The sequence below is a fragment of the Notolabrus celidotus genome, chromosome 21 (genome assembly GCF_009762535.1).
Source record: "Notolabrus celidotus isolate fNotCel1 chromosome 21, fNotCel1.pri, whole genome shotgun sequence".
NCBI lineage: Eukaryota > Metazoa > Chordata > Actinopteri > Labriformes > Labridae > Notolabrus > Notolabrus celidotus.
The window spans coordinates 9,986,331-10,012,722 of record NC_048292.1 but is presented as its reverse complement, the minus strand read 5'-3'; the positions used below and the strand labels follow the sequence as shown (position 1 = coordinate 10,012,722).

Genomic DNA, 26,392 nt, shown 5'->3' with positions numbered 1-26,392 from the left:
ACTTTGGAAACCCCTGCCTTATGATACCTTCTCTGTATATAAAAATAAATCTTCATCTTCACAAAACTTTCAAAAACAAACAAATGCAGTTATTTTTGAAATACATTACATGTTTTATTGCACTGTACTAAATTAGGATTTGCTGTAGGGGTTCGAAATGGTTAGAAAAACAGTAAAATCCATAAGCTCTAAATCCTGTGAGATCCTCAAATGCAGGATCAAAGCTCATCAAATACCATTAAAACCCAGGAAAAACAACATGTGGTTACATCTCTTTAAATACCAACCAATCACATTCAAGGGCCGATGTATTTACCATGCAGTTTCCTTAATCAAAGATGTGCAATATCCCTCTGAGACACCTCTCTATTCAATCCTGCAAATTTGCATTTACATTTGCAGACTAAGATATAGATTGAGTTAATACACTGTGTAATGGTGCACATCGTCTGACAGTTTTTTTGTTGCAACCTTGGAACAAAAGAAGTATATTCCTGTATGAACACATGTGCACGTATACAAATACTGTATTACTTGAGGAGTTTTTGGTATTATTTCCAACACAAAAGCTTCCACAGAGAGTATTCACTGAGTGGATTGAGTCTATTCATTTAGGAAATCCTATTAACCATCCTGTATAAGAGGATCAGAACATTTATTCTATCGTGTTTACCTTGAGCAAGTACTCTTATTCTTTTCTTGACACAAAAGAGATAATGATGTTGTTGTGATGTGAATCATTTCAACTGGTTTTCAATCACAAAAAAGCTAACAGACGTAAATGCATGCTGTATATAAATGCAAGAAAAGTACCAGTTAAACAATGCAGCATAACATTAGATTTCTGAATCAGTCAGTGTATTTGCACTAACAGATCTTACATGCTCTATCGAAGTAGATCCGTATGAAAGGGATCGATAAAGACCCAATCGGAAAGGTGCACCGGTGTAAATAGCATCAGGATCAACATGCACATTACAGCTCTGTTTATGATAGGTTCATCCTTATCTGCTGTCAACATCCAAAAATACAAGGACAAACACACACACACACACACACACACACACACACACACACACACAAACACACACACACACACACACACACACACACACACACACACACACACACACACACACACACACACACACACACACACACACACACACACACAGAGCACCAGATGGCCAGTAGAGCCCCTGCCAAATTGTGCTCCACATTTGCCTCTGTAGTAGGATGTAAAGATGTGGAGGAGGGGGGCCAAGAGCAGGATGAGATGAGAAGAAAGGGAGAAGGATAAAGACAATGCAAGAATGAAGAGCTGTTAAAATGTACCATGGAGTGGTAGGAGTCACACACCCAAGCAGAAATGGCGATATCTGTCACCTCCAGCAGAATGGAGTATGTATGTGTGAGGAAAAATAGGCATAAAAGCAGAATGCTAGTTAGCCAAGCACTCTTCAGATGTAACAAAACACAACCATTAGCCCCTTTAAAGCTCAGTCACCAACAAGTTAGTTCCTGTTTGAAATTCTGAAACAATTTGCCATTTCATAGGGTGATGTTGTAGACTATTTCTTGGCACACACTATCAATTACATGGAATTTCCATGACAGGCTGGCTGTAAACTAATTTTTGCTGTGCTAAGGTAACTAGCAGCTGGTCCGAGCAACATATACACCACACAAATGATTCTTTCCTTCTTCTTTTCTCTATGGTGCAATCTTTTGTATAGCTATTTATACACAAACTAGAAATAAGCATCCATAAAGGTTTCATTTGGTCTGACAGCATATATAATAGTCAGACAGTTCTTGTAGTCACAGCTGAGGAAGACTACAGGAAGTTTGTAGTCAAAACATGTCAAGGTAACAAACACACTGGTCTAGTTACAAGAACTGTCTTCCTAGAAATGAGCATGCATGAAAAAGACATAACATAAAGCCCCAGATGTAATAAACTCTCTCCAAGGAAGGTGAACAGCTAATTTAGAGTTATGATGAATACAAATTGGTTTATATTTATGCAATCATAAGGTCATTAGTTTCTGGAGGAGGTGAATGAAGTTCAAAAGTTAATCCAGAACACAAAACATATTTGAGCATGAGTTATGTGGAAAAACAAACGGCAACATCCCGTTTAAAAATGACGGCAAGGCAGAAGTGAAAGAAACTCTTCCTCAAGGGGTCCATTTGAAAGTCAAGGAACCACCACTACATACAGTCCACGTTCAAGTGCCAAATTCTACAGTATTATTCCACCTGTTTACTGCCTACTTCAAAAAATGTATTTTGATCAATGTGCCTCATTTCCTTATGTTTGACAACTGAACAGGGATGTAGATTTTTCCAACTCTGCTTTTTCAGATATATTAAGGTTAAAAGTTAGTCCCAATCAGGGGCATGGCTGATTTGACCATGCATGTGGAACACCCTACCTGAAGATCTGAGGGCTGCACAGAGCATAAATATGTTTAAAAGCAAACTCTAGACCTATCTTTTTAGTCTCACTTTTAACTGAATTTTATTCTTAACAGTTTTATTTCTTTATGAATTTATCATCTAGTTCAAATTGTAGTCACTTTTATTCTACTTTATTTATTTATGTACTTATTTATTTATTTATTTTAAGTATAGCATCTTATTTTCTTGTAATGGTTTAATATTTTAGTGTTTTATTATCTTAAGAATGTATTTTATTTTGGTGATTTTAATTTCTTGTTGAGTTTTAACATCTTATTTTACCTCCAGTATTTTCTCATTCAGATATCATGAGAGCGTTTCCTCAGTTCATTCATAAACTGCTTTTTTATTTTTTATTTAATTATTCTATTTTCATTGTTTTTATTACTATTGTTGCATATATTGTGTTCTTAACCTTAGGATTGTGGGGTGGGTTTGGGTCGGGTTGGAATCTTTTTCTTAATTTTTTCTATTTTAGGCTGTTTTTATGTACAGCACTTTGTGTTACAATATCATTGTATGAAAATTGCTTTATAAGTAAAGTCCGATTGATTGATTGATTGATTGATTGATTGATTGATTGATTGATTGATTGATTGATTGATTGATTGATTGATTGATTGATCAGGTGGGTGGACTCTCGTAGCTGGCCAGGCAGCTAGACTACGGCCCAAACGCCAGCTGTTTACTGGTCTCCAGATTGCCTGAAAGTTGAGTGAATATTTCCAATATGTCAACCACCACCACTCGCCTTCATAAGCCAATGGGTGACATCACTGAGGCTCCATCACTGTTTATAGTCTACTGGAAAAAAACAAGCAGTGGCTAACTAAAAGAGTACAAGAAACACCCTAAAGTGTGTTATCAAGAGATAACAATGTTATTCTACTAACATGCTGTATCTCTTAACGCTGATTATCATTATGCTAAGATTGGACAAACAATGAGGATAAGAAATCTATCTACAATGTATGATGTGCTCATACAAACATTTGAGTAACCACTTGCACGGTTGGTGAAGACTCAAACAGGTTTTATAACAGCACCACAGAGCAAGTGTAATATCTGTCAAATTGATGAATATGCTTTGTTTTCCTTTGTATTGTCGTGACTGCTCTGCCCTTTCAAAGATCCCAGCAGACAACAGGCCAGAGAATTAACAACAACAAGGCACTTACGCTGTTTTTAGCAGATCACTTATTCTCTGCCCAACAGGATTGAGCTCCTGGCTGTGACGCAGGATCGCCACATCTGGGAAGGCTCTAATTTATGTTGTGGGGACTTTATTACATGGTTATTCTAGGGTGTCATTTGAGTGTGTGGTTGTATGATAACTTCAGCATGACTAGACACAAAGGAAAGACGTGACAGCAAAAAGGATGGCCATGTGTGTGCTTGTCCATCCGTCTTATTATTGCTCACTCGGTTTCCTAAACAGCATGAAGCAGCACCAAATGGAGTGACTGTGGATCCACAAGGAGCTTCTAAAAGGAGGACGAGGGGTCAAACTAAGGACACAGAGAAACTTCTAGTCTTTCTACATCCCTCCTTCACAGCTGCCTTTCATCCCTCACTTCTCCATCACCATTTAAGCCTCTTTCCATCCCTCTTATAAGCCTATGGGTGGGAGACCTGTGTCTCACAAAGAAGGAAGCAAGAGAAGGGTGCGTGTAGTCTTTGGGTGTGTGTGTGTTGCTTTTGGTGATAACTGAAATCACAGCGGAAATTTGACTACCACATGTCCAAGGCCAGGCCCGAGTAATCCATCACTATGGGCCCGATCTGACACTGTTAATGAATTAATCGCTCTGGGATCTAAACTCTGATCTGTTCTGCTCACGCTCAGTACTGAAGCTCACTCTCTGTGGGGAAAAACTAGAAGTTTGAAGCTGTTTTGACTTTTCACTACAGACAGGTTTAGCAACATGAGAGCGGGAGCAAATTAGAGATTTGAAAAGGATCTTCTCACTTTGGAGCTACGACCAAATAAAGTGCTTTAAAGGGTCTGTGTTTTAAAGTACAGTCAAATGAGTCAGCTACAAAAATCCGGCCCTGGTTAGCAAAGACAAGCTTCTTTCAATAGAGAGGACATCACCACATCCTCTCAGCGAGTGGTCCCAGGTCAGCTGAATGTTTTTTGGGGTTACTAAAAATATTCTGAACTACAACTTAAAAATAACAAATGGGTTAACTGAGCTTGCTGGCAGTGCAACACACCATAGTAGTTGACTGAATTCAAAGAGCTACTTCAACAGCTACTAGGAGCTACTAGAAAGTTCTCCCAATCTCCCATTGATGACATGATGCTGTTCACCTTTTTTCCCTCTTAGCTAGAAGTGGCCATGTTTGTTCAAGATGGTTGAGCTGGAGTTACCAAAAAACACTATGATAATCTATTTCCAGTACAGAATTCCTGAGCTGGCTAATTAGCTTTAACCCGAGAACACTATCGCCGGGTTATTTTCACCCGAGCAAACACATATACATGATTTTCATTATGTTGCATTTGTCTGTGTGTCGTGGGTCCCTGAGTAGCTTCAGCATCGTCTTTGAAGGCGTGGGTGTTTCCCTACTCCAAAACCCGCTTTTTCCTACAGGCATGTGTTCGGGTGGTTTTCACCCTTTTTTGTTTCTCTCTCCTGCAGCTGTTTGTGTGTCAAGGAGACTGTGCCTTCACCAGAGGAGTCTCAAATGTCCCAGGAATGGGTCTGACCGAACACCAAGTTTCCAGTTTCATCATTTATTGTTTTAGGAATTTTTGGTTTTCAGTAATTTTGGAGCATTTTTAAGGGTGCCCCCATGATATTTTTTTTCTTTTTGTTAGACATGGCACAGTTTAAAATAAAAGAACACTACTCTAATTTGTCATGTATTATCATATTTGGATATATTTTGATGACAAGTACTTTTTATTGGGTATATTATATCGGGTAAAAAACACCCCGTGTTAGTGATGGTGTTACTAATTTTAGCAATAGTGTTCTAGGGGTAAAACTAAAGCTATAAAAGCTAGGTGGAGTGATTGCAAGAAGATAAAGTTAGTTAATCAAGGGATAATGTATAGTGAGCTGGAGGTTATGCAAAATACAATTCCACAGGGTGTCACAAGACCCTGACGCTTATTACCTCACTACCAGCTAAAGATACAGGCAAGTTGACACTAAGTATTAATATAAAGATAATTGTACTGGTCTAAAAATACATTTTATTTGTGCAGCTAAGAAAATTGGTCCCATAGATTGGATAGATTGGTAGCCCCTTTATAGAAACGATATTCTTGTCTACTCCTTGGTGTTCAAATTAACATTAGACTTAACATTTTCATTCATTTTAAAATCAAAATACTAGCCTTTTTTTCTCTTTTTCACTCAGCAAGTCCTGTAACACATCCAAAGCTCATACCATGTTGTGTTTTGTGTTTGGGGGGGCGGCAGTAGCTCAGTCCATAGGGACTTGGCTTGGGAACCGAAGGATCGCCAGTTCGAGTGGACTGGTGGCTGGAGAGGTGTTTTTCACCTGCCTGGGCACTGCCGAGGTGCCCCTGAGCAAGGCACCGAACCCCCAACTGCTCGGGGTGCGCTGGTTGACGGCAGTATCCTCACTCTGACATCTCTCCCTAAGCATGTTCACTGCATGTGTGTGCATTGTATGTATATACCAAAAAACTGTATGTGTAGCATGTCCAATATAGCACGAGTGAAAAAATTGAATTTCCCCCCTGGGGATCAATAAAGTACCTTTCTTCTTTTCTTGTTTCATGTCTATTTTCTTCAATTTGGTAGACGTGTCTTTCATTCAGCTCCTTGTGTGTTTGAACATCTCTTGCTAATGTCTGCACTGTGTTCCTCCTCTCTTCTTCTCTTCCCTGCTGTAAACTGGTCAGTCATTAACCTTGATTCTAAAGTAAATACCATGCATGTTGTTTACAAATGCTGTTGGGAACTTGCATTTTTGCCACATTGTCAAGAGGAAGAAGTGAAATCATAAACTTTATGAATGTTCCTCAGATTGATTTGATATGATGTGTGTGACCTTGATGTCCCAGGTGTCAACGATACGAGAATATTACTCACAAAAAACACTGGAACAGTCTTCTTTGTGTTTGGAGGATTAATCTCAAAGCATGTTGGATTATTTGTCAACCACAGCTTCAAAGTTTACATTAAATTTGACTGTAGAGTTAGACATTTTTAGTACTGATGTTCACTGGACAGCTAGCCTTTAACATTGTCATTTATTGGATGCTTCCTGCGGTGAGTGGCTGCCTGTTATGTCAAGGAATGTAGCTGATAAGAAAGGCGAGTTCAGCCAAGGTTATAGCAGGTACACCAAAACACCCACCTTAAACAGTGAAAATCATAAATGTGGGAGAACACTGCAGTTCTACAGTTATTCAAATATCATCCTGTGTAATATATCCCTTAATGAAAGCTCAATGCTCTGACTTTCTTTTTGTTATTACTCTCTGTATTCTCTCCAGTCCTCACAAGGAAGAAATCACATCATTCTCCAACACAATATAGCAGTCAGGCTGCATTTTTCCCACAGTAACATCCCACTGATGATTCAGAACACACACACACTCCCACACAGGCACACACACTCACACACACCCCAGGTAATCCCTGTCTCAATTCAATTAAGCCACACTGCAGCAGTGCAGCACAAGACCCAAACAAAGAAGCTGCTCCAATAAACAAAGATCCCACTGAAATGTACTGATTTGAGCTCGGTGTGACGGTGTGTGGTGTCGTAGTGTGAGCTAATATGTGTTTATGTACGAGGACCACAGCGGGCTCAATATAAAGGGAAATTGCACTAATTTACTTGATTTTTACGCCTTTTAATGGAGGTGTGTGAAGCTGTGATTCTGCTACGCCTGCTTTTGTTTTGACAAACAAAAAATAAAAACAGATGGATTAAGAGCTTCAATTACCTCTGCGAAGGGAAAGCCGTCATAGCATGTGTGCGTTCGTGTGTGTGTGTGTGTGTGTGTGTGTGTGCGTGATTCTTTTCTCCCCACACTGTAACAGGGCAGAGAAGTGGTTGCCACGGTAACAGCGGTTGGGGCTTGGAGGAAATAAGAAGGGGAAGCAGGGAGCAAAAACAGGAGGCAAGAGAAGGAGGTTGAAGAGCCACAGAGGTTTGTGGAATAAAAGGTGAAGATGTTCAACGACATGTTTGAAGGTTTTTTTTTCCAAGTGGTTGGAAGCACATAGAGCTGCTGACACTAAAACTGTATGTGCTGTGTATTAATACTGTAATAAGAGGCTCAAACAAAAAATACATTTATCTATCTAATCATCCAAAATTTGATTTTTAAGAACTTTTAAACAGTTTCTCATATTTGATATTCGATTTTAGAGCAAACATATACAAGGAGTCCTTTAATCATTAAGATAAATTGAGATATGGAGCTTGAACAGATCGATATGCACTATTGTTTGACTAACTGCTGTTTCCAAACAAACATCAACCAACCCTTGACAACTAGGCACATAAAATACCTTAAAGAAAATAATTTGACGAAAGCCTTTTTAATGGGACAGCCCCGCAACGAAGCTCCAATATAATCAAGCCTTTGTACTTTTACAATGATTCTGCAACAGTGTAATATAAGTGTCCCCATGTGTCATTTTACTTTAGGTTCTAGCTTTAAGCCTGGTTTATACTTCTGCATTGACCTGACGCAGAAGTGGCCGACGCGGTGGTGAGCACTACATACGATGTGTCCGCTTAGCTCTGCAGTACTACGCCAAGACGCTTGAGGGGAGTGTGGTCTCTATGAAAGTCAGGTCCCCTGTTTCCTGTCCCACTATGTTTTCTGCTTGCTTTTTCACAGCGATTCCGAACCAAGCAGCAAACTCCAGCCAGGAGAATGGAAGCCAATGCGGAAGTGTTAAAAACTGTAGTTCATTGAGTGTCCGCTTGAGGCTGGCTCCGGAAGTACCGGAAACTACATCCACACAAATTCAAAAAACGCCGATCTTTACAGCAGAAATAAACATGTTTACAGCCTGGGTGTAGTCTGGATAGCTCATTTCTCTATCAGCACACACTGTACGGGGTCCAATTGTTTTCTAACACGGCAAATCGAAGGTATTAAGATTACAAGTGTTCCATAATGAGAGGCACAGCTGACTTGATTGACAGGTGGGGAACACTGTAGCTGTTGGCTAGGAGGCTCAAAGCCCGCCTCTTTACTGCGACAGTAGTTAGGTTGACTTCAGCATATCCAATATGGTTTCCGCTGACGATTGGCTTCAAAACAGCGCTTCAGAAACAGATCTGTGACGTCACGGATACTACGTCCATTATTTATACAGTCTATGTTCTGAAACGTATGTTTATGCCGTTTATTGTACAGCGATTATTAAGATAAGATAAGATAAGAGATTCCTTTACCCATCCCACAACGGGGAAATTCAAGTGTCACAGTACCAGAGTAGACAGTGCAAAATAAATATATAAAGCTAACAAGAGCCTCTAAAGTAACAATTATTAAAAAGTTATTAGCAATTAAAGTTAAAGAGGTAAAAAATAAGCATATCTTACACATATATATATATATATATATATATATTATTGGTTATAGAGTCTGACCACTGCAGGAAGAAAAGACCTGCGGTATCTCTCCGGTATCTATCTTATTACATGAAAGAATAGAGAGGAGATGAAATGCATGGTCGATGGATGGCGATTAATGCAAGAAATACAATGCCGTTGAGCGGACCAATCACAGGGCTTACGGTTCTGCATAGTTTTGATGCGTATTTATATTTTGGAGGAGGTGCACGTCAGGCTACGGCATCGATTCAATGCACAGAAGTATAAATCAGGCTTTAAAGATTCAAATGGGAGGAAATGGCATTTACTTGTGATGGAGCAGCGTCATGATTCAGAGTAATGCATGCAAGTGCTTTCAGTACAATGATGACATACAAACTGCATGCCTTGCTTAAACTTGCTGCATAGATTTTGTAGACTCAACCAACAAATAATGTCAGACTCAAGCAGTCTTTACTCCAGTTGTGAGTTGTGCAGATAGTAAATCATCAGACGTCACATGTCTGTTCTGCCCTGCCAGCTCTGATGTTGCCCAGCTGTGGTGGGATGACTTAATTTCCCCATTACGCCTCTGTGGCATTTACATTGAAGGGGAAACATAGTAGGTGGGGAAAAGCCTGACCTTGAGCTGGGCTAGAATTAAAATATTCACCTTTTCAGACTGATCACAACCACAAAGAACTTTCAAATTTAAAAAAAAAAAGGCAGTCGCTGGTTGAAATAGGGAGATTTTGTTGTGGCCTGCTTTTCATATCTCTACCTCTGCCACCCACCAGCTCTGTGGTAAAACTTTCAAAACATCGCTGTCAAGGATGGACAACTTCTCACATCACTTTTAAACATATACACTAGATCAGACGCCAGACTGGAGGCAAACATTGATAAAACATCCTTCAACTGTCAGCTGTGATCAGTCCAAGATGTTGTATGAAACCGTTTGCTTGAAGCAAGACGCAGCTGTGAGTCCCTGATTGACAACTTAATGTTTTCTCCTTTAAAGCCAGGGCTCTTCATGATCACACCTTCTTTTACTTCCCTTTTTAAATGCACCTTAATGTTGCAGTGAGTTGGACTTACTAGTTTGTAAAGCTCTGTGACGCTGATCTCATCGGGGTCCACCATGCTGAACTCTCGCCTTGGGACCAGATCCAAGCCGAGCTGCCTGTAACACAAAGATTCACACACAGAACACGCATTAGGACGTTAAACACACATGTTTTATACACATGTAAGTTTACAAATTAAGTGTACTTCATATGTGACTCTTTGGAGGGGGATTTTTATCTTTTATGGAAGACAGATAAAAGACAAATTTCCCATCATTTTAGGTCCCTGTGGTCCTCTTCAAAACCTCCAATAGCTCCCCTCAATCTCTCCCTCCATCCCTAAGTTCTCTTTTTTCCTCAATTTCTTCATCCCTTTCGATCGACAGCTCTATCCCTCACTTCATATGCTCTTTGGTCGTCTCATCCTCCTCTAGGACGGCCCTTCCAGCAGACCAAGACGGGGAGACTGTGTCTCCTTGTCAGCAATAAAAGAGACAGGCCTGGTCGAGCATACAACAGCCCACAGCGAGGGACTGTCCACCCGTCTCCCTGCTCAAAAGATGTGTGTATATATCTGTGTATGTGTGTGTGTGTGAGAGAGAGAGAGGAGAGAGCCCACAGCAGCGGGATGAAGGAGAGTGAAGAGTAAGGACAGATTGAAAAAAAGAGAATGACAGAAGCTGGGATATTTTTTTAATTCAACCCCCATGGCATAGAGGGGGGAAAAAGGAGAGAGGAAGATGGAGAGAGTGCTTTCTGTGCGAGAGGGGTGAGAGACTTGATTGAGTGAAGAGGAGGCCTGCAGGGATGGAAGGTGACAACCAGAGACAAAGACGGGAGAGAGAGAGAGAGAGAGAGAGAGAGAGAGAGAGAGAGAGAGAGAGAGAGAGAGAGAGAGAGAGAGAGAGAGAGAGAGAGAGAGAGGGTGTGAGAGAGAAGGGAAAGATGAGTTAGAGACAGATGACAAAGTACAGAAGTGAAGCTGGAGCATATTAAAGAAGGAAGATTTGTCCTGTCTGTGAAGGGAGACTAGATAAGATGAGATAGAGTGCACTTCACTGATCCCCTTAAGGTGGACATTTCCTTTTCATGGGTCTCAAGGACAAAATACTTAAAATAGTAAAAGAATAACAATGATAACAAACATAATATACTATGTACACCTTTCACTCCTGGCTATATTTAAAATTTTCCAAAGAAATAATGCAACAGATTGCTAAAATACACTTTATATAAAATACTGATATGATATTACTGCAGAGTAAGAAATGTATGAACCAATGAAAGAGCTGCTTTTAATTGTGAACGTTGTAGAACCACTGCTTTTTTGCATCTTTTAATGTGTTTGATTATGATTTTAGAGTGTCTTTGAGTGTTCTAAAAAGCGTTATATATATAAAATGTATTATTATTATAAGAATGTATAATATAATAATATATTAGATTATATATTCATAAACATAATATAATAATACAATTTGAAAACTTAAATATAGATTATATTAAATGCTACATAAGTTTTCTTACTATAAGACTGTTCAAATTGTGTATCTTTACCTATAAATAAGATTCATATAATCAATAAGTATTCTCCAATTTTTGCTTTGAGCCCCTTTGGATTCATTTTCACCCTCTCCGGTTATCCCTCACAGTGAAAAGGAAGTCTGATTTACTGTATTCATTCATTTTGGGACTGATAATGTCGTTATGATGCGAGAACATATCTGAATTCACAGTGGTGCATTCAATGAAACTCAGGAATCTAAGCTTTTGGAATAAGTTGTTGAAAAAGTGTGATAGAAAAATCAAACATGGAGCCTTTTTGTTTGATTTTGACGATAACTCCTGGTACTGAGGAGCCCAAGAGACAAACCTTGCACTCAGCCAATAAGACGTTAGCCATGAGTGACTCACATTAAATACATCGTCTTTGTGTTTCGCATTATGAAACTCAGTGTCTCAGTTTAGGCTATCAGCTGCAGTCAGTCAGTCATGGTTGGTTCACACAATGAGATAAGAGATTTTCATTTAGGGGGAAGAGATCACTGATATCAGACTGGTACGCTGCATTGGCAGATATCTAAATCTGGTGTATAGAGAGTAGAGTATATTCTTCATCAGTTTAGTTCCTAATTCATTAAAGAAATTTAAATAACAATAAAGCAAACATGACAGTAGCAACAAGTAGGTGCTCATTGCTTTGAAATTAAGCTGTAGATAAACCAACAATGTAATTTGGTCCAATCTAACTGGGTTTAATTTATCACAACTTTATTAATCTCTTCATAGGAGCTGGAAATTAAGCAGCAACTATGTTCATCAGTGAGATTCCCATATTATAGTTCTTGGTTTATCTGCAATGTGCTTCAATGGTTACTGGGTTCCTTGAAATGTACATGCTATTGGAAGACGGTACAAAACTCGATATAAAGGACGTGTAAAGAATGATGTGAATTTGGTAGTGCCTTTCATTAAAAAGTAACATCTGTGCAACCAACTTCAAACTTCCATGTTGTCAGATTTTCTGATTGATTCCACTAAAAAGTGAGACTTCAAAGTTTCTGGTTCACAGCTGCAGTAGAATGTATTAAAAAGTTCCTTTAAACTTTGTACAAATATAAAGCTGACAGAGTGTTCCCTGTGATGGATTGCTGCTCTCCAGTGAGCCTGTCTTTACTGGTGTTTGATTTTTTTCATAGAGAATGGAATCCAATGGCTGAGCAAAGAGGAGAAAATCATTCTTAGAGCTGGTAGAAAAGTTAAACCAATGAATAATCAATGACCTAAGAGCAAACATAAAAACAGGTATGGTCCGTTAAGATTAAACTTTCAAACATTTGGTTTGTTGGTATTAAAAAATCTTCATCTGAACTCACTCGTTGCCCCAGTCCAATCTGGCTGTGATGTGCTGCTTGACGTCCCTCATGCGGTCATGGGTGAGGTGGCCCACCAGCACCTGCCTCCTCAGGTCCAAGATTTCATTCATCACGTGCCAAAGCCGGTGGAACAAATCCCCCTCATTCTTCTGTGGGAAGGAAGAAACATCGGGGAGAGAGGCGGAGAAGTCAAAATATGAGTGGAGAAGCACAGAAGAGGCAGCAAGAGGCGATGAATGAAAGAGAAATTGACAAAAAGGAAAGACAGAATGAGGGTGACAGATAGAGGGGAAGACAGAGATAAGAAGATGGAAATGTACAGTTGGAAAAAAGCCACCGTAAAAAACATTTGTGGAAAGGGGGGAGAGAGAAGCCGATAGAGAGGCTTTAAATGAAATTGTGCAAATTAGCTTCAGTGTCCTGCTGCTTTTTACCGCAAATGTATGCACTTTGATCTGTGAGTATTCATCAGCTCAATTTAATCAGCACCCCAGATAGCTTAATAGGCCACAAACACGATCAATCCGACTAATGAGTGTGTGCAAAAAAGCTTGGACTGTTTGTGGCTTTAGAATTACCCAGGGCCAAACACATTCCCTTCATGAGAAACCTAAAGAGGCAGCTTAGCTAAGGCGCAAGCAAAATTAAATCAATTCAAACGGTACGTGTGTGTGTGTGTGTGTGTGTGTTTGAGAGCGTTTGTTGAGTGTGGATTCTTACCACATAGAGCTGTTTCCACATGGCACCCCAGTCACGCAACGTGGATGTCATTTCTGTGATGACAGAGTCCTCAACAGGGATTACCGTCTCATATTGCCTTTAAAAAAAAAAGAGAGAGAATAAAGTTAAATCATCTATTCCAATACACAGGTACGGGAAAGGTGTACAAACACAGCATTAGCATCATTCACCCTTTATTCTTGACGTGGGCATTCTTCAAGTGGATGTAGCTGGATGGGAAGATCCCCTTTGGGCAAAAGATAAACAGGTTAATGAGAAGCCATTAGCATTAAACTGTCAGCATGTGACAATGATGCACATAATCAATACAGAGCTGAGTGTGTTTGTGAGTTTAAAGAAGAAAAACAGAGGCAGAGGGAGAGAGAGGGAAAAGGGGGGGGCACTTTGGGATTTCGTAGAGAAAAAGAATAGAGGTGTTTTTTGTGTGAGTGAGTGTGTGAGTGTGAGTGTGTAAGTGTGTGTGTGTGTGTGTGATGCTAATAAACTGCAAGTTTCTCCCGTTTGACTCAAGAACAAAGCAGAATTTATGTTAAGTACCTGAGGTTAAATGAAACACACTCACTCTCACAGACACCTAAATAACCCAGCGTACACTTTACTCCCCAAGTCTTTTGTATCTTAATGCTTTCTCCTGAACAGAAGAGAAGCTCACATCTAATACTGTCAATCAACTTCAGCTAAATCTGGGTCATTGAGTTTAATGCCATGGGAATAACTCATTTTTTTTAGTTGGATTGGCTGCAGCTAAACATTTTGTACAATATGTTACATCAATTTTACGATGATCAAAACTTAAGTCTAAAAAATGTCAAAACATCAGCGAAATGTCTCATTTCACAGTATCCTAGAGCCCAAATGAAATAGGCATTTTCAATTGGCAACAGTTCAAAACAAAAAAGACTTCACAATTTGAGAGAAAAGTACCCAAAATTATAGATTAATAAATATCTGGCGATTATTTTAATTTCAGTGGACAAATCAATAAACATATTCAACATTGCTGCTCATTTATGTGCTTCTACTTGAGGGAGAAAAGAGACTAAAGAGCAGAGTGTTTGCATGCCCACACAGCCCTGAGAAGAGCTCTTGAGCAAAGTAAAGCAGAACACCTGTGTTTTTGCAGCATAAGTGCATCAGGACTTTTATAATTAACAGATGATGGGGCAGCAGCTAACCAGCTGAGCTAATGTTGGCATCACATTGAGCACTTTCACCACAGAGGGGTATAGGTTGACCACTTGACTACGGACAGGGGTTGTTCATTTTTTTCAGTATTTATACCACCGTGTCTATTTGGTCCACTTCTCTGTTATTTGGTGAAAAGACAAGACCCATGTTTCAGTGATTAGGAGAAAAATATTGTGTTTTCATTTGAATACTTGCTTTTAAAAATCTTGGCATAATGATGCATTTTAAGCAAATAGGAGCTCATGTTATACCTGGATATTAAGTTCAGCTGGGAGACCCACATTGTTCCCGTGTACAGCAAACATTGTATTTTGTACGTCAGCTCAGGGTGGCATGGTAGCCTCTCTGTTCAGCTGAAAACCAAGCTCTCTCGCCTGATGCAGACTGCCATGAAGGTCACAAGGAAGACTGGCAACCCTTCCCTACAGGCCATTTATGAGCAGTGTGTTCTTGTTTGGTGTGAATCAGCAGGCTATGTTTTTGTTTTAACAGGCTGTACTGGAGAGTATCATCAGGTACGGGATGACAGCATGGCATGGTAACCTCTCTGTTCAGCTGAAAACCAAGCTCTTTCGCCTGATGCAGACTGCCATGAAGGTTATAGGGAAGACTGGCAACCCTTCCAGACAGGCCATTTATTAACAGTGTATTCTTGGGCAGGCTCAGAGAATACTTGTAGATCTGTTGCACATCCTTTACTCTGAGTATGAACTTTTACCATCTGGAAGAAGGTACAGAGTCCCCAAGTGTAAATTTAATAATTAAAAAAATTCCTTTGTGCCGATCTCTATTAGAATTTTAAATAGTAAATAGCCTGTTACGATTGGGACAGTGTTATGGTGCCCTATCTTTAAGATTATGCTGTGTGTTGTATGACTGTATTAATTATTGTATTTTTTCTTATTTATTTATGTGTTCTTGTGTCATTGTGGTGATTTTTGAAGGAGCAGGTGACATGTGCAGCACTGATGTCAAAGACAAATTTCCCTACGGGGACAATAAAGTACATCCTACCGTATTGTATTGCATGTTAGGAAGTTAACCCTCCTGTTATGTTTGTTTCTCTGGAACAGCAATAATGTCCCTGGGTCAGTTTGACCTGGGGCATATTCAATTATCAAAAGTGTCAGAACCCCAAAAATCCTTTTTTTAAATCTAGTTTTTAACTCCATTACTAACCAGTTAAATCAAGATTTAGTCCATTGGTGTTCTTTAATTCTCACAGATCATGGTTCAATGAGGATAACTCACTCATTCTTCATAAAAATGAATGTTAAAACTTTTTTTAATATACATTGGAAAGCCCTAAATATAAATACAATAGTTTTACCAGACATAGATTTTTGTTTATTTTATTTTACATTTAGAATTATTTTTTTTTATGAAGTAATGTTGATAAATTAACAGGACACCTCTTCTGTCACATGCTGCATCTAGCTGGTTTGGAAGGCATGTATTGCCTAAAATAGACTTTAAAAAGGGTCGACTTGACCCGCAACATAACAGGAGGGTTAAACAGGTTTCATGCTAAATAAACAATAATCTCCTCCAAACAACTGCATTATTAAAGTTTCTTGCCCAAACATTAATTTTCTTTATCTTGGCAATTGAACACATCATGATGACGCCATTTTGCTGACCCGACCTTGAACACATCAAAGTGTGTCCTTATTTTGCCTCATTTAATTAGCTTACTATCCTGCTGATTTTAGCACATATCCAACTGTGGATAACTTTTTCTAATTCACAGGACTTCCTAAAAACTTTGGGTATGGTTGCTGCAGAGGAGGATAACGACCCTGCAACTGAAATTGCATTTAGTCAAACTTAACACCTCTACACACATTCAACAATCCTTGCAACCACTAGGATTATTTTTGTGTTATGTAACAAGAAATTAAATTGTATCCAGAAACTTTTTTGGACAATCAATGTTCATCTGTTAGAACAGCTAGTCCCCCTGCTATGTATGATAATGCTGTGAGAGACTTTAAATTGGACATCCCAGCTCAGTCAGTTGACACAGCAACCAATAAAACATGTTTTATGAGAGAGGGCAGCAAAGTAGGAGAGGGTACAACAAGTTATGAGCTACTGAAAGACAAGCACACACACACTCGAAAAACTCCACTCACCTTGACATTTGGATTCTTCAGGATGAATCCCCGGTACCAGCCTGCAGAGACAAAACACTGTTTTAATTCCTAACCCCTCACTGGGAAAATTACACCGTGTGTTTGGCTTAGACTGCAGGGCATGAAGGGAGAGGTGTTGGAGACATGTAGAGGGTGAAACGTTTAATAAGAGAAGGATATAGAGGTAAAAGCATGAGTGTGTTTGTCTGTTTGGACTCTGTTCCAATTCAGCCTCATGTGAAAAAAAAAAAAAAAAAGATGGCAGACTTATTTCACAGAAGAATTTTCCACTGCAAGCAAGAACCTCAACACCATTACATTCTTTATTTTTGTCACAACAGCCCTCAAGAGCATTGCAGTACAAAGCAGCTCGGTTTTAACAGCCTGTGTTTGCAGTGACCACAGGCTAATGAAGAGCGGAGTGAAGAGATGAAACCCGTGAAACACAAACCACTGAAAGTATGTAAACCTCACTATGAGTTGTCCGAGGAGGTGTGGAAAAAAAGGTGAAAAAGCTGTGGCTTGCGTACCCTTATCTCACACGATTAAACGCTCCAATCTGGGTGAAAGCCATATCAGTATGTGCTTGATGCTTTTGCACTGATGGTCGATCTGATACATTAACATCCCAGGCTTTGGGCTATTTAAGCTCAGTCGCCTGTTACAGCCATCCAGATAAGAGCATTAGCTAAATAGCTCAAATGTAAATGCACTGGATGAGTCAAATCACTGTTGTCTGGATCATGAGTTACTTTGGTGGGGTATTTTTCAAAAAATATGTGTTTCAGTCACGTCTGTCACAACAGCATTGAGTAATTTGTCTGGGTCTGCACAGTGGAACACGTTCAGCGTTTCCTAGATGAGTCATGTCTTTACTTCAGTAGCAGCGGTCATGTAATGTGACACATTTTTTCAATGTAATAAGTCAATGTCAAGTGCAGCAACACAGCTGTATCAAGTGATCAATGATTGTAATAATTGGGCTTCATATACCCTAATGGAGTAGCTAATAGAACTCAATCTCTAATTATGTCCTTATGTTTGTTCTTCACATTAACAAGCTAGTCTACCTACTCACTGCAAAGTGCACATAATCGATCCACCTGAGCCAGATTCAACTATTCTACTTCTAACACTCTGTGACAGAGAATATGCAAAACCTGATTAAGAAGAAAGCAAAGAAGTTGAAAAGGTTAGCTTGAAGTGATGGAATGATAGTTGGAGCTCCAAACAAATGTAGCTCAAACAGCTAAAACTAAAAGATAAACAGTTGAAACAGCTAAAAGTAATGGGTAAAGAAGTTGAAAGTTATCTTACAGAAGAGGCTGACATGTTTGGAAAAGTTAGCTTAAAGTGGATGAACAGTTAAAGAGAAAGCTAACAGCAAAGGAAAACGTGACTGAATGGTTAGCTTAAAGCTTGAATGAACACTTGAATTAGTTAGCTGAAAGTGATCTACTGACAAGTTACAATTTATCATTTATTTAATGTTCAACTAACTGTGGACTAAAAGTATGAGATTAATTGATAAACTGGTTTGACATTAGACGCACACAAACAGCCTCATGAGTTAGCTAAAGGTAACTGACAGTTTAAATTGTAAGCTAAGTAAGTAACAGTTAAACAGTTCAAACTAACTTTTTTGGTATAAAATGGGCTGATATGTTGTAAATCTGTAATCAGTTTTAACATTTTTCAAAGCAATGACAATTGAATTAGCATTTTTAGCTTTAATTCATAGTTCCTGTCTTCCTAAAATTTTGAATGGTGTGTATCCCTTAAATGAATTTTTACACAAATGATTTGGTTTTGAGGACATACAAAAGGACATTATTTATGGCTTTGTCTCAGAGAACAAACAGTATGATTTTTTGATTAATAATATCCTCATCCTAGCAAAATTTTAGGTACATATTGTAAATGCAAATATATTAAGGTAAATCCTAGGTTTTATATGTTTTACAATGAGTTTCTCTCCTTCACTAAAGCCCTTAAAATAATGAAAAGCACACATGCTATGAAGTTGTTCAACTTGATTAACAAGTATGATCTGAAAAGAAAGCCCTAGCATTGTGTTGTGTCCTTTTTTGTTCTTTTTTTTCTCCCTTCTTTCCTGTTTTATGATTGTACGTCATTTTCAGACTGTACCTTATATGGTTTCTAGAGTTACGTTTTTTAAAGAGATATATATTTGTTTAAATGCACTATTTGCACCTGTTCATTACAAAAGCGATTGTAAAAGATGTTTGCCACAATGTTTTGTAAATTGATTTTTACATAAAAAAAAGTTCCTGTCTTCCTGGTGTCAGCATGTTTCTTACAATATCGGTATTTGTAACAAGTTGTCTTTCCATGTCTTCAGAACTTTTTGAAAAAGATTCAGTGATTTGTTTTAACCCAACAGGTCTTAATTAACCTCACTTTCCTGTTCTTTCACAAGCTACTAAGGTAGTTGAACTTCATTGATAACAATTAATACGAGTGTAGCTGGCTGCTGGAATGTGCTACGATGGTAGCAATACATGGTGTATGCATCCAGGGCTTCAGTTGATAGGTGGAAGCTTACAAGGTGGATGTGAATGCTCAGTGCATTTACATAAAACAGCTACTTATTAGTTGAAAGAAATACAGTCTCTCTAATCATGCATGCTCATTTTGGAATAAAGATCAAATAAGGAGGAGTGTTCCATCCCTGATCTCAACTATCTGACTCAATCAGGGATTTTTTTAAACTGATCACGAATCTGCAATTTGAGGCAGACTAAGTTTAATTGAATAAGTTGAAGACATCTTTTAGCTAGTTTACCTTTGTAAACAAACAATCACAAAAAGAGTTTGCAGCTCCTTTATCTGGGCAAAAACAAGTATGGAATTACACATTATATCAAATCTGCGGCCAAAAAAAGCTGATGGGGACATCCCTAAATGAAACTGCACCTGTAGCCCTGACAACTCACCACTGCTGATAAGTTTGTATTTTCTGTGAGCCATAGACTGCATGAACTGTAAGCTACACAAGCTAAAGAAGGCTGTTTTACATGAAAGTTGCAGTCAGGGACTTAACAAATTTCAAGAGCTATTAAAGCGGCAAGTCAAAAATCAATTACAGAGGCGGTGCCTTCACAGACAGGAGCCACATGTCACTAAGGAAAGTCTCATGGAGTAAGCTGCTGTGTTTTGAAGTGTCAGAAGTATCAACATGAGGCAGACCCATTAGTCTGTCTCCTCTGCTGTCAGCAGCACGTCTCTCAGCCCCCTCACTGCTGGCAGGATTTTGATTTTGCTCCTCCCTTTAGGACCAAGCTTTCCGCTGGCATTGCTATAGTCTACTTCCTCTGGGCCTTTAACCGCAATATCACATCGCTTTGGCTGTCTGCACAACTGGCTGACTGGCTCTGTGTGAGTGTGTGCTTCTGTCTCCCAACAGGAAGTGAGACAGAGTGTGTCAAGAGCTCCGGAAGAAGGAGGTCTGTGTGTCTGCATGGTTGCTCAAGGTGTGCACTAGAGTGGGGTTTTTTTTATTGTGGTTTGACATTATTCTGGTAATTAAAATAGCACTTCAGCAGACAGACTAAGAGGAAGGAAGAGTAGAGAGTGAGACAATGAAACTTCTGGATGGGGAGGTACAGACAGTAAAAGAGAGAGTGTAAGAGAAAACAAGTAGAGGAGAAAAACAGACTCAGCGTGGGCAGGAAGGCGGGAAGAGCAGCCAGTCTGTGGTGTAGGAAACAGCAGCAAACATGAATTTCCACAGGCACTTATTACAGAATGAGGCTGCTTTTTTTGTGCACACAATGCACCACAATATCCTTCAAGATGTATGAGAAGTGTGCTCGCCTCCACCAATTATATGTGATTGATTTAGAGAGGGAAATACAGATGTGTTGCAAATTTCATGAAGATGCGCTTGAGCTGCGTTCTTAAGTGGACAAGAGGAAGCAGAAGCATTCTTACTGTTTCAAAATTGCATGTTTTCACTTTACTGCTCAAATGAAACTTATTGCTTCTGCTTCATTTCTAAAATTTCTCTCACAAAAAAAGCAGTGTTTTAAAAGAATAATGTTCACCTTCACATTTCTCCAGGATCTGCACCGTGTCTCCAATCTCCAGCGGGAGGCCATGCTGGACAGTCCCTCGGAAACTGGCCAGCACTACAAAGAGAAAAAAAAAAACACACACAACACCCACATGAGTCTTATTTTCTGATGTTTGAGCTTTGACATGCAGAGTTTGAAAGAGGTCCAAAGAAATAAGCAGAGCAATACAAAACAAAAAAAAATGCTGCTGGAAAAAAAAAGAGGAGCTGCGATCAATAATCTGTGTAGGTGAGATAAAATCATCTGTTTTTACACAAACTCAAAATAGTAATCCATAAAACATGCTTACATAAATACATTCTGTGTCATACAGAAAATATGAAGTTATCTAAACAAGAGGGATTCCGGAGGATTCAATCCTGAGAGCTCAGGGTCATAAATAATTCTGCATGAGGCAGCAACAGAAGGAGCCTCCTGTATTTGGATCACCTTGCTTTCACTGTTTACTCTTCTGATTTTTTCCCTATTGAGAGGCTAACCAGCACGCAGGTAGCAGAGAGAAATATCTGGACCATGTTCGACAGACCTGAAACAACCCCTGAATAAATTTCCAGAAGCTTTGAGAGTGCACACAGCATTGCAAATAGACCGTGTTATCCTCTGAGGTCAGATATCCAGAAATGTGCTTTTTTTTTTTCTCAAATCAAATCAAAATAAACTCCACAGATGTTACACAAGGAAATCAGCTTAGGCATCATGAAGAATATTATCCAGCCATTGAAAAGAGGTTGATGTGATCAGGGTTATCTCAGATCAGGGTAATTAGAAAGCCGCTGTTACAAATTATTGGTGAGATTGAAAGAGATTTCTAGGAACCACTACAAGCATGGTGGATAAAGGAAAGGGAACTGATAGAAAGAGATGTTCAATGATGTTCTCATTTAGGACTTAGATTAGAATTCCTAGTAGTATGTATTAGATGATGCAGACAAATCTACACATCGTTTTTACTTTGTAACATCTTTTCTATCCCTGTATGGGAATGATTGTTGTTCGGCCCGACTCTGTACACAAGAGGATGGAACCCCTACCTCAAAACAAGCAAAGCAACAAAAACAAGCTATTCTAATGTAAGTGGTTGTTCTGCTTGCAGTCACTCCTGAAGTCCCAAAAAACAGATGATGCAAGAGAAGTCATTCAGGGATTTCTACAATAGAACTGCTCATATCTGTGTTCATTTTTTCCACAGTTTTAAAGCTCCAGTGAGGAGTTTTTAACCAGTTATGAAACAGAATGAAATTAACAGTGATGCCCTATTATGAGCTACCAAAGAAAACAAGACCATCAGCAACAAGACTGACAATCTCTTTATCACAATGTTTTAAAGCTTGTACCCAACGTGAAGGGGTAGGTGTCAGATAAGAGGATTTACAGCACATTTTCCTTTTTCACAAACAAATGATCCCAGTGAGTGTCAAAAAATGTTTACACAAAGGATAAAATCAAAAAAAGGTGTACAAGGTAGGGCTTTGTCAAAAGGGTGCGCCAACATAAACACAAACAGGAAGTTCCTCACAGGAGCTTTAATTATCTAGATATTGAATTAACTAAATAAAATACAGCCTGTGTGTGAGAACACATCTCTAACTAGGTCTGCAGGATAAATCACAATTTCATAGTTATTGCAATATGAGAATTCATAATGATTTATTTGTTTGTTTATTCGTTCCACTTCATTAAATTAAAATTGCAAACAACCCTCTGGTCAAAAGGCAAGAATAATTTATTTAACAAGGCTTAAAGCTGCTGTTGGTAGTCGTGATACAAACATCAGTTCAGAGAGAGATTTCGAATGTCAACACTGCCCCTCTCCTTTCTACTATCATAACCCCACCCACAAAAGATTGTTGTGCGCGTTCTATGAGGAAGTAGTAGCTTCCCAGCCAATCAGGGCGAAGTAGTGGGGCCGCCACTCGAACAATCAGAGCAGAGGGTTGGACAGTAGCTCCGATTGGTCCTTGATAACGGGAATGAGGGGAATAATAACATTGCTTGATACAAAGGCATTAAAAAACACAAAGATTTCGCCATAATCTCAAATTACTACTCTTACAGATGAGTACCGATTGGTATTATGACCTTTTCTCCAAACCCAGCAGAAAAAAAAGTCCAGTTTTTTACACCATTCCTACCAACAGCAGCTTTAACACAGGATAACAGAGAGCATGGGTTAAAAATGTCAAATTAGTTTCCTGAGTGTGGCTAACACTAGCAGAGCTAGCACCACCAGTCATCAGTCCTTGTTGCAGGTTAACATCCACATGCCTATGCCAGTTCAACCAGACACAGCCTACATGGAGCTTAATCTCCATGTTCCAAATAAACATTGTGCCAAACCACGGCATGCAATGAGATGCCATCAGTCATATGTGCATGTTTACATCTGGGTAGTGAAGCATTACAGCATTACGGCAGTAGCCATTATTCAGCCCTAGCTCGTGACTGGTGGCTGCGCTACAGCACACAAGATTAGACCAGCGCTTTCGGCCTACAATGAGAGTATTAGTAATTAATTCATTCGGGTGTGGGAGGGGAATAAACTGTGGTGCTGAATATGTGAATAGATTGAGGTACTCCAAGGAACAAATAAATTAAAAATGTAACTCTAAGTATGCTATTGAAGCTTGTTAGGTTTGGCTCTCATGGCAGGATATCTTTGCATAATCTGGTTTTCAAGGAACAGTATAAACCTTGATGTGAATTTCTTAATCAGAGGTGTTTATACACTGTTTGGAGGTGATATAATACACTTCAAGTATTGTTTCCTGCCTATGTTTCAACACCGTGTCTGAATATAAAAGATGTTAAGTTAAGAGGTGGAGACAGAGAGAGGCTGATAGCCCATTAGCGATGAATAGTACTCTGAGCTGTGAGAGTGTAGAAGCCATCAGCAAAAAAGTGTCAGCTGACAGCTCTTCAGCCGCCACCAGCAGCCTGAAACACACACACACACACACGTAGAAAACTTAACCCACACAGTTAAACCTGCAGGTAATGTCAACCACAGCACATTGATGTCCATAAAACACAGACATGCAAGCGCTGACAGATCCTTCCACACTCTCAAACTCACACAAGCAGCCTATTCAAATCAGGATGTATGCAGCACACACTGACGTGCATTCACACATGCAGAGGAGAAAAAAAAAAAAAAAGACCGGCTCACTGGGATTTGCAGTGGAAACGTCTAACAAGGGTCCTTGCCATGCACAGCTAAGAGGGATCCCTATTCAACTGGAGTGTTAAGAGAGAATTTCATTAGGGCTCCTCCGGTGTACCTGAACGCACCATCCCAACAGCAAAAGTGAGAATCTGTCCCCACTGGACAGGGATTATATTTAATCCAGCCCAATTTAAAGACACAGAGAGCTGCACCCAGAGAGCTGGAGTTTAAACATGGAAGACACAGAGGGTTTTATGGATGCTGTGTCCTCATGTGCACTCCCTTAGAGCTTGGTAAATACATTTTAAACATCCAGTATGTCATAGTTCCACTACTTTTGTTGTTTCTTATGCAGGATTTGGGTGCATTTATCTATGATATTTGTATTATCTTCCCTGTTTTCCCTTATTTTCTGCAGTTGAGGCATTTTCTAACCCCTTCACAATAAAAGCTTACTCACTCTAGTGCCATGCTGTGCAGGAAACACAACTTTTGGATGTGCTGTGGGTTAAAGATTGGAGTTAAAGTCTGTTTAAGCTGATCGCACACTTTTGGAAAATTGGCAAAACTAAAAGCGCTAAACTTTACTGATACAGGAAACAGCATTTAAAGAGAAGTATCAGCTGCAAATCGGAGGTCGACTGCCAGAGGTGCTTTTATTTTGGGCTAGCTGAATAGCCCACAACCCAGGTGAGGACTGAATTACCCATCCACCCACTATCTCATGTTGACACTGAGATCAAGTCTGCTGATGAAATCAAACAGCAGCTTCACACTCGGTGCTGTCTGTAGCTGTGTGTTTCCCTCTGTGTGTAGTGCTGAAGCTTCGCCAGCTCCTTGTTATCCCTCGAGCTGCAGAAACACTATCTGTATGAGGGATTTGTCACAAGTGCACATCTGACTTTGTAATTCATTCAAAGACCAACCGCTCACTCACACACGCATGGGTAGTAACCCAAAACTTGCCTACTTTTTTTTGTCATTCATTCAAAGCCCAATCACTCTCACAGCCATGCACACACAAGACACAATCACAGCAAACACACTCACAAAGTGTGCCCAATGCATGAATTATCCAAGTGACTTTCCCAGCTGCAGCTCGCTAAATTATTCAGATACAAGACGCTTTTTACCCGCTGCAAAATGAAAGCTTCCCGCCTGTCGATCCACAAGCAAGCAGCTGTCTGTCCGTCTTTTTCTGACTGCCTCTCATCTGACTGCCTGTCTGTCAACTGTCTGGGCACTTCAAAGACAGGAAAGGTGCTTTTACAGAAGTGGGAGTAACTAATTTATGCATAATGCAATATGTGTTCAAATAATGCTGCAGAAAAACAGTGATATAAACGGTACACTTTTGTAGCTGTTGGATAACAAAGCTGCTGCAGGCTGCAGGAACAGGCAACACAGAGGGGACAATCCTATAATGGACCGATGCACACACATAAACAGAGCGCATCTAAGTGGATTCCACTGGTGCATGAATATCCTATCGTATAAATTGAATCAAAGCAGACCTGCTGATGCTCAGATATGACATAAACGCAGACTCATTTTACAGCTATTGAACCTGTCACACTCAGTTTTTGAGATGGACTGCATGACCAGCACTTCAGCCACCAAAAGGCAAGCAAACACTGATCCTTTCTGACACACCCAAACACACACGGCCTGATTCTATGTGACATCGGCCAAGTGGGTCATAGCGGGGACATGGCTATTCTTGACCAAAGTATTGCCCCTAGAAGTAGACGTTACACAAAGATGGCAAGCTTGAGGAGCCAAGTCCACGTGGGTAAATAAACAGAAGCACAAAGAGACTCAGACAGGGGAGAAGTAAATGCAATGTTGAGTTTCTTGAGACACAACAAGAAGTGAGGGAATCAAGATTGACGTATTCATCAGAGGAACGGAGGGAAAATAAAGTCGCTGAATCTAAAACTCCTCTGATGTCAGGGTGGAGAGCAGCTGGGTTAACACTGATGCAGTGTGTCAGAGTGTATTCACAGGACTAACATGGGAGCACTCATCTTCATCACACTTTGGAATGCCACTTTGTGCTACTTTACACACGTAAAGGTCAAAAAGAGAGGGATACTGAGAGAAAATAATGAAGTAG

The 26,392-nt window shown here is 39.6% G+C and overlaps 1 protein-coding gene across 2 annotated transcripts in view; it reads right to left on the bottom strand.

The window, feature by feature from the left end:
• The window catches only part of dock4b (dedicator of cytokinesis 4b), a 170,271-nt gene that overhangs the window by 102,198 nt on the left and 41,681 nt on the right, over positions 1–26,392 (bottom strand). For both annotated transcript variants that reach the window (XM_034673952.1, XM_034673953.1), the window contains exons 2-7: positions 21,084–21,167; positions 17,017–17,057; positions 13,864–13,919; positions 13,673–13,769; positions 12,953–13,101; positions 10,108–10,192 (exon numbers count right to left, since the gene is read on the bottom strand). In XM_034673952.1, the coding sequence (XP_034529843.1) occupies positions 10,108–10,192; positions 12,953–13,101; positions 13,673–13,769; positions 13,864–13,919; positions 17,017–17,057; positions 21,084–21,167 (512 nt within the window). The remainder of the gene's footprint in view (positions 1–10,107; positions 10,193–12,952; positions 13,102–13,672; positions 13,770–13,863; positions 13,920–17,016; positions 17,058–21,083; positions 21,168–26,392) is intronic.